At 39.5% G+C, this 16,807-nt stretch overlaps 1 protein-coding gene across 8 annotated transcripts in view; it reads right to left on the bottom strand.

The window, feature by feature from the left end:
* Positions 1–2,601: 2,601 nt before the first annotated feature.
* Positions 2,602–16,807, bottom strand: part of GABPB1 (GA binding protein transcription factor subunit beta 1) — a 75,329-nt gene continuing 61,123 nt past the window's right edge. For all 8 annotated transcript variants that reach the window (XM_062205900.1, XM_062205901.1, XM_062205902.1 and 5 more), the window contains 2 exons: positions 13,563–13,678; positions 2,602–4,117 (listed from right to left, as the gene is read on the bottom strand). In XM_062205900.1, the coding sequence (XP_062061884.1) occupies positions 3,965–4,117; positions 13,563–13,678 (269 nt within the window). In that variant the 3' untranslated portion in view covers positions 2,602–3,964. The remainder of the gene's footprint in view (positions 4,118–13,562; positions 13,679–16,807) is intronic.

The following is a 16,807-nucleotide window of genomic DNA, read 5'->3' on the forward strand; positions in this document are numbered from 1 at the left end:
GAATGCACATGGTAGGGTTGTTTTAGTTATAACATTTAGCTAAAAATGAAGGGCCCCAAGAATTGCATCTAACTTATAATCAATATTTGATCATCATTAAAATATTTCTAAGGGAGCTAAGGATTTCAAAACAATCTAAGATAACAAGATGATCTGTGTATCTACATATTTGGAAAAGTTTTAATAAGTCACAAAAATATTGATACCAAATTTTGACTTGGAGCCACATACGTTTTTCCAGTGATGATACCATGTTTTCCATTACAGGTTACACAGAATAATCTGAGAATGAATTCAGAATTTACGTCAAACTCAGTCTACCTCCATCAGGTGTTCTCACCTAACAGCAAGAAAGTAAATAGCAAACATCATTTTAAACGACAACAGACTAGTTATCTATAATGAAATCCAAGTACTGTAAATATTATTTAATGAAATGGCAAATCTGTTAGTTGGTCCATTCCTAAGTTGATCTGACATAATAGAGGAGTTATTTATTTAATGGAAGCAAAATGAATAGAACATTTTTTTTTCCATTTGCAATATAAGCTTGAGTGCAAATGTTTTGGGAACCCATGCATATGGACATAAAGGTTCCTAGAATTGTTTTGTTATTTAATTTGAAAATATTTTTCTTTTTGCTATAATTTACTTTGAGTCAGCTTTCAAGATCTTCCAGGTTTAAAAGCACAAAGAAATGCCACAGCTTTTTATCAGGAAAAGCTAGTTTAGCATAATGTGGTTACCTCAAAATTTCATGGAAAATGCATATTTATGAAAAAACTATTCATTGATATAAAATTTTTGAACCAAAATAAACATCATTTAATTCCATTTTCCATGAACATTTAAAAGAACCCTTGTACAGAGAAAAAAAAAGGTCAAATCAGAATAAAACATCTATGAATGTTTCTATAAACTCTTTGATTCCTGTTCTGGGCAATAAATTCTTTAATTTCTGGCAAATAACATTAAAAAAAAAATCACGCTGAAGACTCCTAAACTAGCATAGATTTTGTTAGTTATGTTTTGGATAAACATTTTTGTATATAGGTCTCTCTAATGCAAACTAGTTTTCATTACATATTTCCCAGAAATGAAAAGTCTCAATTTTATTCTATGGAATACCACAGAAAAAAAGTTCTCCAACTCCCAATCCTCCAACAACATAAAGAAATAGAGCATTCCAGTGTCAGAGCAAAGGAGTAGAGTACATATTCCAGCAGTCATATCATGAAAGATTGATGTAATAATAAAATAATTCCTAAAAGCCAATGAAAACAAATTATATCACACGTTATTTCCTTTAGAGAAATTATTAAGGTAAGATATAAACAAAATAAACAATAACGAGAGAAAACCAGGCAAGAAGCACAATCCTTGCAGACACTACTATCTGTTTTCTGGAAGCATCACAGCCCCAGCCTAGAACGTGTAACGCATGAGCTCCAGCCATTGCACACAGGAAGAGCTAAATACGAGTCATTTAGGCAACCAAGACCTCAGTGTCTACACAGTTCCTAACAAGCAGCATCCCAGGTGTGTAAGAAACGAAGTAGGCCCTAACACTTTGTGGTCTGATTCTCTCACAGCAGCCTAGTGGAGAAAGATTGCTCTACGTGTTTATTCATACATACGTGGAAACAACCACCAACATGGCAACCAGCAACCACTAACTACAAATTCATGACTGTGTAGTGGAAGCATTTCAAGAACAGATTTCTGAAAACTTAAACCAGAAGTCATTTGAATTACAAATTCTTGTCTAAGTATTGATTTCTCAGCACAGCGAATGTAGTGCAAACAAATGCACAATGAAATCCAACAGAACAATGACTGAAAAAAGTGAACATCCCTAAAGATATTAACTTAACACCTGATATTATCATAGACTTACTCCTTCTGAAGTAAAAATTTTCTCCCATCTACGCAGCTGTTGTCATAAGAGATCAAAATTCTTTCTTGAACCAGGCAGTCTAGCAGCATAGGAGACTAGAAGTCAAAAGAGGCATTGCATTAGCTTTTCAGATGGTCAGATGGTTGTTTTAACACGGACTCAAGGCCTTTCACAGCCAGCCTGGTCTGGAAATACCACCACACAGGGCTGCACTCTGGGTAAACAGACTGATCTTTCAACACTGCAAATCTGGGTACTTGACTGCCATACCAGCACCCCACCTGACAGAACTGAATGCACTAAATTGATCATAAACAGGCGCTCTCCACTGACTTCTCAAGACTGCAGAAAAAGCAGCTTCATGCTACTGAAAATCCGATCTGGCATTTTGAAAACTTCATTTTGGATGCTTTAAACTATACCAAACTTAGTGGAAGATTGAAAAACATTTTTCTCTTCCTTATAGAATTCTTAACTTTGCCCCCTGAAGTTTTTTCAAGCTTCCAATAGCAACTAAAACAGTCTGTTAATCCTTTTATTACCTTAACAACCACACTGATAATTCCAGCGAGAGAACTAGCAACTCCGAAGAAGTTACCACAGTGTGAAACACTTTCAAATGGTGGGATATAGCTCAAATAAAAAGTGGAATAAAATAATGTGTGAATAAAGTGTGGCCAAAACATAAGTCTACACTGAACATATGTGGAAAAGATATTTAATTGTAAAATAGAAAAGTAGGCCAGAGTACAGTTTTAAGGGTAACTGCTTCTTTATACAGTATAGGTAATCTAGAGGGGTTTGGGGTTAAGCATCTTCATAAAGCAAAACATTAAAAAACAAAGCAAGAAATAAGAGCTTGTAGTTATGTTTTACAAAAAAGAACAAACAGTCTGTCAGAGTTTCATGTCCATACATTGTGGAATCCAACAACAATGTGATGAGAGTTAAGTCATAGCACAGATGCTAAGCTTTCAGAGGGAAAAGTAAAAGTTGGCGCTAGTCTTATCGAGAGCGTCACTGTAGTACAAAAAGTTCTTGTTCTACATACAAAAACAATTTTTTTTTTCCATGAGAATAATTTCCTGGAGAGGGGGAAATAAGTCCATGAAGTATTTCAGAAACCCATATTCATTGAGTTTTCCAAAAACATTATCTTAAAATCCAGTGCCTTAAAGTGCTTTCATGTGGAAATCATGATGGAAGGCACAGAATACAGTTTCACGTCCCCACTATGAAATTTTCAAAAAAGCATATTGTGCCGGGTTCGTAAATTCAAGTTATCTTGTAAGCTGCTCCTTCCAAGAACATTGTCACTCCAATAAAACCAGCTGTTAGCTTACTCAGTTTCAATGACCTATAGAATAAAAGGTGTTTTTTTTTCTTCCTAGTAACTTTCATCATCTTTGTGGGAAAAATACCTACGCAGGTGATGCACTCTGAAATTATAAAACATGCAGAATATGTACAAACAGAAAGTTTAAAAAATATTTGCTTCATATACATGTAAATCTACTTGGGTATAGCTGAAATTGAACAAATATAAAAATTTCACTTTCTAAAAAATGTTTTCAGAGAATCTGAGACAACTTAAAGCTGTACAAAGATTTCCTGGAAGAAATCTTCCCTTCATATAGAAGTTTATACCTATAGGAGTAATTCCAGCATCGGTCCACCATAATTATTACACATTTGGTCTAATCAGCAATGATCACCCTTAAAACTGTTCTGTTTCTGAGAGATCAAGGTTTGTACTAAAATCAAAAAGAATTCACAAAAACAGTGGCTTGTTGTGGTTTTGGATCTCTTCAACAATCTTTATCAACTCATTTGGAACTGTAAAAAAAAAAAAAAACAAGAACTATTTACAGAATTCAGTCTTAAATACATTTCACAACTTCTAAAGTAAAGTTTTATGTTACAAGAATTCAGAGCTCATGGCTTAAGTCCAATTATCAATCTGAAGTCTCTTCTATTATCCTGTATTCCCATGACTGTACTCTTAATGTGTACAGTTCAAGATTGCATTCTTTCTTGGCCAAAAGTAAAATCAAACTACATGTTCAGTTAAACAGCTTCTTTATTAGTCTGAAGACGAGTCATAGCTTCTAACTTCTGTCTGTAGGCTTCTGCTTCCTGTTCTTTCTTTAGAAGTTGCTGTCGATATTTTTGGGCTTCTCGGTTTGCTTCATCCAGCTGTTTCTGAAGAGCTTCTCTCTCCTAATTAAAAAAAAAAGGTCACTTTCAGTTTTTGTACATATTATATTGACACATGTAAGCATGCAACCTTCAAATAAATCTGCCGTAAGTAGCCACCTGTCATTATTTCCTAGACATCTTACCTTTTCAATCAATTCACTTATTAATAATTAAGGACCTAATTTTGTGCTCCACACTTTGAAATACAGATTAGCTTCTGACATCAAATAAATTATTTTGTAACTAGAAACAGGACTAACAGAATGAACCCAAATTGGGTACTTATACTTTTGTACATATTAAAAACACTAGAGAACCATTTTAAGAGGGAAATAAACAATCATATATCTATTTGTGATATTTTCATCTAAAGGTGACAATTATAAAACAACATTTATTGAGCATCTGCTACCTTAAAGGTGATTCCCCACAACAGGCCTCTTAGATATTATGCTCATGTTACAGGTGAGAAAAATGATGCTCAGAAATGCTACGTTTTTTCCAGGGTCACACACAGTAAGGAGCTGGGTTTATAGGATTCTAATATTGCTCTTAAAACTATCTTTCTCTCTGCCTCTCCTTCTCTCTGTAACTCTTTCAAATAAATAATCTTAAAAGGGGGTAGGGGGGGGCGGCACTGCAGTGCAGCGGGTTAATGCCCTGGCCTTAAGTGCCAGCATCCCACATGGGCACCAGTTCAAGACCTGGCTGCTCCACTTCCCATCTAGCTCTCTGCTATGGCCTGGGAAAGCCGTACAAGATGCACCCACGTGGGAGACCCAGAAGAAGCTCTTGGCTGCTAGCTTCGGATCAGCTCAGCTCTGGCCATTGCAGCCAACTGGGGAGTGAACCATCGGATGGAAGATCTACCCCCGCCCCACCCCACCTCTCCTTCTCTCTTTGTGTAACTCTTTCAAATCTATCTATCTATCTATCTATCTATCTATCTATCTATCTATCTATCTATCTTCCTCTGGTCCGGCATTGTGCTGTAACAGGTAAAGCCGCTGCTGCAGTGCCAGCATGTCATATAGGTACTGGTTCAAGTCCTGGCTGTTCCACTTCCAATCCAGCTCCTTGCTAATGCGCCTAGGAAAGCAGCAGAAGATGGCTCGAGTCCTTGGGCCCCTGCAAGACCCGGAAGAAGTTCCTCCTTCAACCTGGCCACCACTGCAGCCATTTGAAGTGAACCAGCATATGGATGATCTCAATCTCAATCTCTCTTTCTCTTTCAATCTTAAAAAACAAACAAACAAACAAACTTTTCCTCTACAACAGCAAGCAAGACAACTCACCTCTAAAATAAAGAGTGCTGATCTACATTAGTGTTACATTCCATCACTTCACAAACCAATAAAGCACTACTCTTTCTTCTTTAGGTTAAATAGGTAAAAATACACAGTTCCTCAGTAAATTGAAAACTGAAACACAAAGCCAGGCCAACGAAAATGGTATTTTCTCCTCGACCTCTGCCTGTTCACTCTGCTTGATTCAGTTACCTCAAGCAAAACCTTTTCCAAGCCTCTAATAAGCACACAGACAAAAGCTCAACCTGCACTGGCCCCAGCTCAGAGCAGTTTCCAGTGTTTGGGAGAAAGTAACTTGTCACAGAGGCCCAGGACCCCCTCTAGGGTGGGAGCCAGGGGTAGGACTACAAAGTACGGGAAAGGCCAGCTTTGCTTTGAGCAAGATGCTTAGCTGGAGAGAACTGAGGTGAGGGATCAGCAGCCTGCTGAGGTCTCTTCTTTTATATGCACCGCCTCCTTGGCATGTGTCCATTGTGAACACCAGAGGATGCTTCCCACCCCTTCACTGGTCACAGGGTCCATGAGGAGCACACGAAGTCCTCCTGCCCTGGGATCCTGCTCCCTTCCCCACACTAGGAACAAAGCTAGATCCAGCATTTTTTCCACTGCATCCACTGATATGGGTCTGATGGATTATTGTAAGTAGTTATCAAATCTTCCAACTACACAAAATGCTCAAGTAAAAGGAGGCAATGCCCTTTATCCGCACTTAACAATGCCCAGGCGCTACCCTGCTCCTGCTTTATATCCCAGCCACACTCTTCTTATCCTAATTCCAGGAAAGCTGGCAGTCAGGAACAAGTCAGAAAAGATTCCGGAGATGAGCCTCAGGCAAGCAATCAATACCAGTACCTTGGCCACGAACCAGGCAGGACACCCACCAAAGGAACGGGTGAAGAGTGGCAGGGTAGGGCCTGGGTGTTGCTTCCCCAGGAGTTAGGTCCCATCTTGCTAACAGCCACACCCAAGTGTTCTAGGATTCTACATGTGTTAAAGACGACTGTTTGGTAACCAAAGTTTTGAATGTGGGCTAAAAATCTGTTCTGATTTGATAGGAATATCTTGGGATATAGTAATCACAACTTATTTAATATTAGCTATTTATTAACATTAGAATCAGCAAGGTATTCACAATTATTGCCAAAGATGAAAGCAAACTGAGGTAACCAGTCTAACAATGCAAACAGTTTAATCCTATTTTTCCTACTGTATGTTTTTATTTCTAGTAGGATATATCTTAATATAAATGAAAAGATAGCTCACTCCCACCTTCTAGATCAAATAATAGGCTCATTTTTCTGACTAAATCTGTAAAAATCCAAAAGACAAAGATCATTAGCACTACTCTTAGAAAACATTTAATCTTCAAGATTGAAAACCATGATTAACATAAATTAGAAATGGCAATCCTGAGCTTAATCTTTTGTAGTAAAATCACAAAAAAATTTTTTTGATATTTTAAAGCAAGCATAGTTTAGCATACAAAATATGTAATACTAAAGCATTTTTCCCCTAACAGTTTAACACTGAAGAACTCCAAAGAAAATAAATCTAGACGACAATCAAGATTTGGTAGCAATAAGGAAGCTATTTATTCTATGCTACAACTCCAAACTCAAGCAATGTTAGATTAGGAATATAACAAGGGAATGGAAGCAACAGAATAATAGCACATGGAAACATTTAAGTTGGCTTTTTTATTTTCAGACAGGATTCTAGAATTCTGCTTTAGCTAGCAGCAATCATCTCTACCAGTTTCAGCATTTTCTAGTATTCAAATTTATATTTGCTTTAGCTATTAAAAATAAAAAATCATTAGTGATTTGACTTCTATTATACCTCCATATAAACTTAGAAAGAGAATGACAGTGATGTATTCTATTTACTGTACACCTGCTGCTATACAAGTCCTTCACGTGCACTCTCATTTCATCCTTGTGACAATCTTACAATGCAGGGTCTATTAGTTCTCTCTTCCTACAAATGGGAAAGCCAAGCCTTGAAAGATTAGATAACCTAGATCACATCAGAAAATTATGAAATTCAAACCTAAATCTTGATTCCAGTATCATATTCCCAGTCACTAAATATTTCTCAAGAAAGAGAAACTGAGCAGTGTTATGTGAGATGTTTGCTTGTGTATAAATATCAATTTTTAACTGCCCTGGGGCAAATATCACAAATACAATTTTGTTTTTATAAATAAAGTTTTATTGAAATACAGACATACCCGTTTATCTCCAAATTGTCTATGGCTAGCCACTTTCCCATTTCAGTGGCAGAACTGACTAAACTGTAATACTCTACAAGGTGCATAAATCCAAAAATACTTACTACCTGGTCCTTTATAAAAAAGCTTTTCCTTCTTTAGCCCTAGAGAATAAAACTTATCAGGACGATGACTACAGATAATTTAAAAACTTTGGCAGAACAAGGATATCCTCCAGGGTCCAGCATTGTGGCACAGTGGGGTAAGCTGCTGCTTGAGACACCACATCACATATCAGAGTGCCAGTTTGAGTCCCAGCTGCTCTGTTTCCAATTCAGCTTCCTGCTAATGCTCCTGGGAGGCTGCAGATGATGGCTCAAGTGCTTGCGTCCCTTCCACCCACTTGGGAGACCTGGATGAAGTTTCTGGCTCCTAGTTTTGGCCTGGCCCAGTCCTCGCTGGCAACCATTTGGGGAGTGAACCAGGAGATGGAAGATGTGTATCTGTCTGTCTCTCTCCCACTCCTTCTCTGTCAGTCTACCTTTCAAATATATAAAGCTTTTTTTTTTTTTAAGTATATCCATTAATGAAAGAAACAATTTTAAAAAATTGTGCCAAATGAAACATTCTATAAAGTATATAGAAACATTTTTTAAAAGAACACTAAGGATCTCCATCCACCACTGATTAAAGGATACAAATGTTTCATTAAAAATAAATTTTAAGAATCCAATATGTTGGGGTTAGGGCTGTGGTGCAGTGGGTTAGAGCCCCAACCTGCAGTGCCTGCATTCCATATGAGCACTGGTTCAAGTCCCGGCTGCTCCACTTCCAATCCAGCTCTCTGCTAAAGCACCTGGGAAAACAGCAGAGGATGACCCAAGTGCTTGGGCCGCCGTACCCACATGGGAGACTGCAGGAAGCTCCTGGCTCCTGTGGATCAGCTCAGCTCTAGCCACTGCAGCCATTTGGGGCATGAACCAGAGGATGGATGGAAGACTTCTCTCAGTCTATACCTCTCTCTGTAACTCTTTCAAATAAATTAAAAAAAAAAAAAAAAAAAAAAAAAACCTCAATGTGGCACACTAAGATAAGCCACTGATTTTGACACCAGCACCTGATATTGGGAGTGTTAATTCAATTCCTGGCTGTTCCACTTCTGATACAGCAACGTGCCTAGGAAGGCAGCAGATGGTCATTTGGGGAGCAAACCAGCAGATGGAACATCTCTCTCGCTCTCTCTACCACCACCACCACCCAATCTTTCAAAATAAATAAATAAATCCTTTTTTTTTTTTTAAAAAAAAGGATAAAAATGCTTCATTAAAAAGTAAGTTTTTGCCGGCGGCATGGCTCAACAGGCTAAACCTCTGCCTAGCGGGGCTGGCACACCGGGTTCTAGTCCAGGTCGGGGTGCCAGATTCTGTCCTGTTGCCCCTCTTCCAGGCCAGCTCTCTGCTATGGCCCGGGAGTGCAGTGGAGGATGGCCCAAGTGCTTGGGCCCTGCACCCCATGGGAGACCAGGAGAAGCACCTGGCTCCTGCCTTCGGATCAGCGCGGTGCGCCGGCCGCAGCGCGCTGGCAGCGGCGGCCATTGGAGGGTGAACCAACGGCAAAGGAAGACCTTTCTCTCTGTCTCTCACTGTCCACTCTGCCTGTCAAAAATAAAATAAAATAAAAAAAAATAAAATAAAAAAGTAAGTTTTTTAGGTTTATTTATTTGAAAGGCAGAGCTACAGAGAGTGGGAGGGAGACAGAGATAGATCTTCCAGCCACCAGTTCACTCCCGAAATGGTAGCAACGGTTAGAGCTGGAGCAATCCAAAGCCAGTAGCCAGGAGCTTCTTCCGGGTCTCCATGTGGGTGCAGGGGCCCAAGCACTTGCCTCACCCTCCATTGCTTTCCCAGGCACATGAGCAGAGAGCTGGATAGGAATTGGAGCAGCCAGGACTTGAACCGGAGCCCATATGGAATATCTGCACAGCAGGCAGCAGTTTTACCTGCTAACACAGTGCCGGCCTCATCAGTAAAAGCAAATTTAAGGGGCTGCTGCTGTGGTACAGCAGGCTAACTTGCTGCTTGTGGCAACAGCATCCCATATTGAGTGCTGGTTTGAGTCCCAACTGCTCTGATTCAGATCCATCTCTCTGCTAATGCGCTTGGGAGGGGAGCAGATGATGACCCACGCGCTTGGGTCCCTGCCATCTATGGGAGAGACAAAGATAGATCTCCTGACTCCAGGGTTTGGCTTAGCCCAGTCCTGGCTATTGCAGCTATTTGGGGAGTGAACCAGCAGATCAGAGGTCTCTCTCACTCTCCACCCTTCCCCCTCATACTCTGTCTTTCACATAAATCTTTTAAAAAAGATAAATTTTAAAAATGCTAATGAACATATTCCTCTCTAACCTAAATGGCAAACAAAAATAAAGGTTATTTCCTGAACTCATACTACTAAGCAAACAGAGAAAAAGTGTTATTTTATCTAATCACATGTCCTCCCTTCCACATGTACAAGAATAATTTTTTTAGAAGAGACTAATGTTGTTTATTTACTGAAGAAATTTGTGAACTTCCTGAAACATTCAATTCAGTAATGTCACACAATGGAAAAATCACACATAATAGAGGCTGGCGCTATGGCACAGCAGGTAAAGCTACTGCCTGTGACACTGGCATCCCATATGGGCACCAGTCTGTGTCCTGGCTACTCCACTTCCGATCCAGCTCCCTGCTAATGGCCTGGAAAATCAATGGGAGATGGTCCAAGTGGTTGGGCCCCTGCCACTCACATAAAGACCTGGAGGAAGCTCCTGATCCCTGGCTTTGGCCTGGACCAGCCCTGGCCATTGCAACTATCCAGGGAAGTAAACCAGCGATGGAGGATCTCTGTCTCTTCCTCTCTCTGTGACTCTTTCTAATAAATAAACAAATCTTTTTTAAAAAATTACACACAGTACTGCAATTTGGTGCTATATTTGTATCTTCTCCTAAAAACAAACATATTTTATTTCTTGTGTTTCTATTATATACACAATGTATAATTTTTCTATAATTTCAATGAATTTTTCCAGAATTATTGGTAACACTCTCCAGTGTTAGTTGGGAAACTCAGTGAAACAGATTTTTAGCACCTTCTTTATTGACAGACACACAAAGAAAAATTCAAGTACATTAGATTCCATACAATGACTTAGCTAACTTTTAAATTCCTTTAGTTTCTCAATCTCAGCATTATTGATATTTCTGGACCACATAATTCGTTATTCTGGGATACTGTCCTGAGCACTGCACAATGTCCAACTGGCCTCTGCCATTAAATGACAGTGGAATGCCACTCCTTGTGACAGCCCAAAATGTCTGCAGACAATGACAAATGCCCTCTGGGGTCAAGCTGCCCCCGTTGAGAACCAGTGCTTCATAAACTCTTTGGATTGATGAACAAGCTGTCATTTAGAAAGAAATATAAAAGTCCACTCCCATGATAACTCTATTTGCTATCTAAGAAAATGAACTCAAAATGACTTCATGTACTGCAGCAAAATTACTCAGTTCAGTGGAAACACTGAAGGTAATCCCTTCACCCTGTATCTCCAACTCACTCACCTCTACCATCTCTTACTGCACAAATACTCTACGAATTCTATACAACATTGGCTTAAGGATTTCCAGAGAGAAAGAATATAATTTCCATTGCCCAAAAGCTCTAATTGCTAGAAATAAAACAAACACTCTACTTTCTTAAAGGTTCAACTCTTTTGTTCTAGTTCACTCTTATACCTCAATTCATAACTTCCTATTATTTGCAATTATTCTAATTTCTGAAAGACTCTGAGAGAAATCAGGCTGAACTGTGAGGGAAACACCCAATGGTTGCTGGGTAATTAAAGGTGCATATTATTTAAAAATATAGTTAATTCAATTAAATAAATTTATATTTAATAAAAATTCAAGTGACTTAAAAAGTATTTTATTAGATAGTAAAAGCAAAGTACATAGTAAAATTTTTTCACCTTACATGCCTGAAAAAGATAATCTCACATATCAGATATAAACAATAAAATAATAGTATTCAATGGAATAAACTATTAATTTGTGAATAAGAACTTCAACACCCTGTATAATACTTTAAAATTTGACAACATAAAACAATCCACACTAAATAATCAAAAGTTATAATTTTATCAAACGTTCTGGTTAAACCATGAATCAGCTTCTTTTTAACTCAGTAATATATTATTTGTGATTAAGGCCAAAGATGTACCAGCCTTACATTTAAATAAATTTGGGAAGAATATTTTCTAATTGTCTTTAGTTAGAATTCTATTGCCTTTCTAAAACAAACAAAAAAAAATTCCTTTTTGACAATAACAAGAACTTTTACAAAGAATTACTAAATGAGGGACTAGTGTTGTAGCGTAGCGGATAAAGCTGCCGTCTGCAGCGCCGGCATCCCATACGGACACCAGTCTTGGGTGCTTGACTTCCGATTCAGCTCCCTGCTTATGTGCCTGAGAAAGCAGTGGAAGATGGCCCAAGTCCTTGGGCCTCTGCACCCATGTGGGAGACCCAGAAGAAGCTCCTGGTTCCTGGCTTCAGGCTGGCCCAGCTCCAGCCATTGCACCCATTTGGGGAGTGAGCCAACAGATGCAAGATCTCTCTCTGTCTCTCCCCCTCTATGTCTGTAACTCTGCCTTTCAAATAAATAAGTAAATCTTTAACCAAAAAAATTACTAAATGTTCATCAAATTTACTAAACACACACATATATAAATCAGGTGTTATTAATATGTATGAGTATGCTGACCTTTCCAATTCTTATGAAAACTCTAAAATGGAGATATAATTATTCTAAATTCTAATTTGACAGAAACTAAAACTGAAACTCAAAAGGAAGATAATTTGCCTCAAAGTTAGCAGGGTAAGAGGTGGGATGTGAACTCAACTTATCCACTTTCAAATCCAGTGCTCTTTATATGGAAGTTTGCTTTTTAAAAGTTATTCAGGAGTAACTTTGTTTTCATTTGATATATTATCAAACTCGGGGGCACAACTTTATTTACAGCTATGTAAGAAAAAATCCTGGGAGGGAGGAGTGAGTGTGGAGGGGAGTTAGACCCTATTAACAGTAAGTATAAATTAATCTAAATTCCCAAAAGGACAAACAGAAAAATGAGCAGTTATACATCACTTTTTTAAAAATACCTGACTTGGAGGTCAGTGTTGTGGCACAGCTTAAACTACAGCTTGGGGTACTGGCATCCCATACCAGAGTGCTGGCTTCAGTCCCACCTGCTCTGCTTCTGATCCAGCTCCAGCCTAATGCATCTAAGAAGGCAGTGGACGAAGGCCCATATACTTGGGCCCCTGCCACCCATGTGAGAGAATAGGATAGAGCTCTAGGCTCCTGGCTTCAATGTGGCCCAGACTGACTGCTGTGGCCAATGAACGAGATTTCTCTCTCTCTGGCTGGCTGTCACTCTGACTTTGAAATAAAAATAAATACCCCACTTAACAAATACTAACCTTGTTTACGAGACCATCCCCTCCACCCCAATTAAACACTTACATTTCATTTTTGAAAGAAAAAAAACTTTTTTTTGTCAGTATACAGTGGTATTTTCCTTTAGAGATTTGTGAGAATGGTGTATGTAAATTTAACAGAAAATTAATGATGGCGTGGCAAGAATCAAAGACATTCCAATATTACCAAGATGACACATTTTGTTACAAACAAATTCTCCAATCACTCATTCATTCATTCAATATTTATTTATTGAGGGCTTACTATATGTATAATGCAAAAAAAATTAAACAAAATGGTACTCTGCACATTCATTCTGAATCATAACAACACTGTTAGTAATAAATATAAAAGACAAAAAATAAAGAAAAGCAAAATGGATTTATTTTGGATGACTGCGGCCAAACACACCGGGTAAAAGACTCCTTACTTCTATTTCTGCAGATTCCACCCGGTTTTCAATTATTTCGATACATTGTCTTTTAGCTGGTGGTTCTTCACTTATAACAGTTTCTTCAGCAATGTCTGTTGCTGGTACTGTTAATACTAAAATGAAAAAGCAATATATATTACTTCATTATAAGACAGGTGAGATGAAATAGAACTAGTCTTGACATTGTTGATGGTACTCATCTAAATAATTGTATTCCAAACCAGTAACTTCCAAACAGTGACTTGCTTTTTATAAGGAGGTCTCTATTTGTCTTCATTTTCTTGTGTTTTTTACTGAAACCTGCTCATTAAAACAGCCACCTATTATAGGTAATACGTATTATAGATAAATACATTCATCCATGTGGCTCAAGAATCAAACCAATATGTAATAATCAAAGTAAATTATTTAAAGATCTTATGCTCATCACTGCTGATACACTCACTTTCATTAGTTCTTATATTACATTAATTTATGTAAAAAACATGAATATATATTCTCATTGTCTCTTGCTTACACAAAAGGTAGCATACATATAATATACCTCTGTACATTTAACATAAATACATTAACTAGATATATTGTTCTGCAGTTTCTTTTTTTCATTTCATATATTTACGAGTATCTTACATCAGTATATACAGAGCTGCATAATATTCCCTTGTATAGACATACCATTAACAAAAATGTTCATTAACTTTGTTTTCCTGTTGGATTATTGGATTTTGTTTCAATTTTGACTTTTTTTTTTTTAAGTTTTTTTTTTTTTTTTAACAGAGTGGATAGTGAGAGAGAGACAGAGAGAAAGGTCTTTTTGCCGTTGGTTCACCCTCCAATGGCCGCTGCGGCCGGCGCATCGCGCTGATCCGAAGCCAGGAGCCAGGTCTTCTCCTGGTCTCCCATGGGGTGCAGGGCCCAAGCACTTGGGCCATCCTCCACTGCCTTCCCGGGCCATAGCAGAGAGCTGGCCTGGAAGAGGGGCAACCGGGATAGAATCCGGCACCCCAACCGGGACTAGAACCCGGTGTGCCGGCGCCGCAAGGTGGAGGATTAGCCTGTTAAGCCACGGCACCGGCCTTTTTTTTTTTTTTTTAATCTATTTGAAAAGCAGAGTTACAGAGAGAGAAAAAGAAGAGACAGCAGAGAGACAGAAATTGATCTTCTATCTACTGGTTTACTCCCCAACTGGCCACAATGGCCATGGCTGGACTAGGCCAAAACCAGGAGCCAGAAGCGTTATCTGGGTCTCCCACATGGCTGCTGGGACTCAAGCACTGGGGCCAGCTTCTGCTGCTTTTGCGGGCGCTTTAGCGAGCACTTGGATCAGAAGCAGAGCAGCTAGGACTTGAGATGCTGGTGTTGCAGGAGGCAGCTTTTATCTGCTATACCACAAGGACAGCTCCATCAATTTTGAGTAACTCTTTACATAAATGTAAACATATGGAGAGACCATCTTTGTTTTGCACAGAAACAGGACCACAAAAATTAATGTGCAAGGGGGCAGGCATTTTGCCTAGTGGTTGAGACACTGGGATGGCTACAGCCTATCATGAAGTGCCTAGGTTCAAGTCCTGGCTGTGCTCCCGATTCTAGCTTCTTGCTGATGCAGCAGGTGATGGCTCAGGCAGCTGGGTCCCTGCCACCCACATGGGAGACCTGGATTGAGTTCCTAGATTTGGCCCAGTCCAGCCCCATTTGTTGTAAGCATTTGGGGAGTGAATGAAAAGATAGCTCTCCCATCTTATTTGTCTTTCTGCCTCTCAAATAAATATTTTTAAAGTTTATTTTAATATTCAAGAGGTCCCTCTCATTGCTCTTCTATTCCAAAGTTTTCCTTCTTCTCTCTACCTCGCAACGACATATACTTCAGAATCCATTTGGCCAGTTACAGAGAAGAATTTTGGGGGCCAGCAGTGTGGCACAGAAGGTTAAAACACACTTGTGGGGCCGGCACTGTGGCGCAGTAGGTTGATCCTCTACCTGCAGCGCTGGCATCCCATCTGAGTATCAGTTCTAGTCCCGGCTGCTACTCTTCCAATCCAGCTCTCTCTGCTGTGGCCTGGAAAGGCAGTGGAAGATTGCCCAAGTGCTTGGGTCCCTGCAACCAGGTGGGAGACTGGGAAGAAGCTCCTGGCGCCTGGCTTCGGATCGGTGCAGCTCCACCGTTGTGGCCATTTGGGGAGTGAACCAACAGAAGGAAGACCTCTCTGTCTCTTGCTTTCACTGTCTGTAACTCTACCTCTCAAATAAATAAACAAATAAAATCTTTTTAAAAAACCACACACTTCTGATGCCAGCATCCCACATCAGAGTGCTGGTTCAAGTCCTGGCTGCTTTCCTTCCAATCCAGCTAATGCACCCAGGAAAGCAACAGAAGATGGCCCAACCATCTGAGTCCTTGCTACCCATGTGGGAGACCCAGGCAGCGCTCCTGGCTTCTTGTTTCAGTCCGTTCTCTGACATTTGGGGAGCAAACCAGTAGATGGACAATCTCTCTGTGTGTCTCTTTCCTCTGTTACTCTTTTAAATAAATAAATCTTTAAAAAAAGAAAAAAAAACATGCTTTTTTTTTCACATGAGCTGAACTGTGCCCTCCCATATTTAGATTTTGAAGTGCTAAACTCTAGTACTTTGGAATGTGACTGTCTTTGGAGAAAATGCCTTTAAAGAGGTAATTAAGTTAAAATGTGATTCTATGCGGTGGGCCCTCATCCTGTATGAGATCACAACACAAACAACATACACCATGAGAACACAGCCAGAGGCAGTCATTGGAAAGTTGCCTCTGAAGAAACCAAACCTATCAATACCTTGAACATGGACTTCCAGCCTCCATCTATATAATGTCTGGTTATGTCTCTTTGATACAAATATTTTGAAAGTTTTCTTTTTTGTTTTTAAATTTATTTGACAGGTAGAGTTATAGACAGTGAGAGAAAGAGAGAGACAGACAGACAGACACACACACACACACACACACAGAGAAAGGTCTTCCCTTCCATTGGTTCACTCCCCAAATGGCCGCTATGGCCGGATCTGCACCGATCCGAAGTCAGGAGCCAGGTGTTTCTTCCTGGTCTCCCATGTGGTTACAGGGGCCTACGGACTTGGGCCATCCTCCACTGCCCTCCCGGGCCACAGCCGAGAGCTGGACTGGAAGAGGAACAACTGGGACTAGAACCTGGCACCTATATTGGATGCCAGCGCCGCAAGCGGAGGATTAACCAAGTGAGCCACGGCGC

The sequence above is a fragment of the Lepus europaeus genome, chromosome 11 (genome assembly GCF_033115175.1).
Source record: "Lepus europaeus isolate LE1 chromosome 11, mLepTim1.pri, whole genome shotgun sequence".
Classification (NCBI taxonomy): domain Eukaryota; kingdom Metazoa; phylum Chordata; class Mammalia; order Lagomorpha; family Leporidae; genus Lepus; species Lepus europaeus.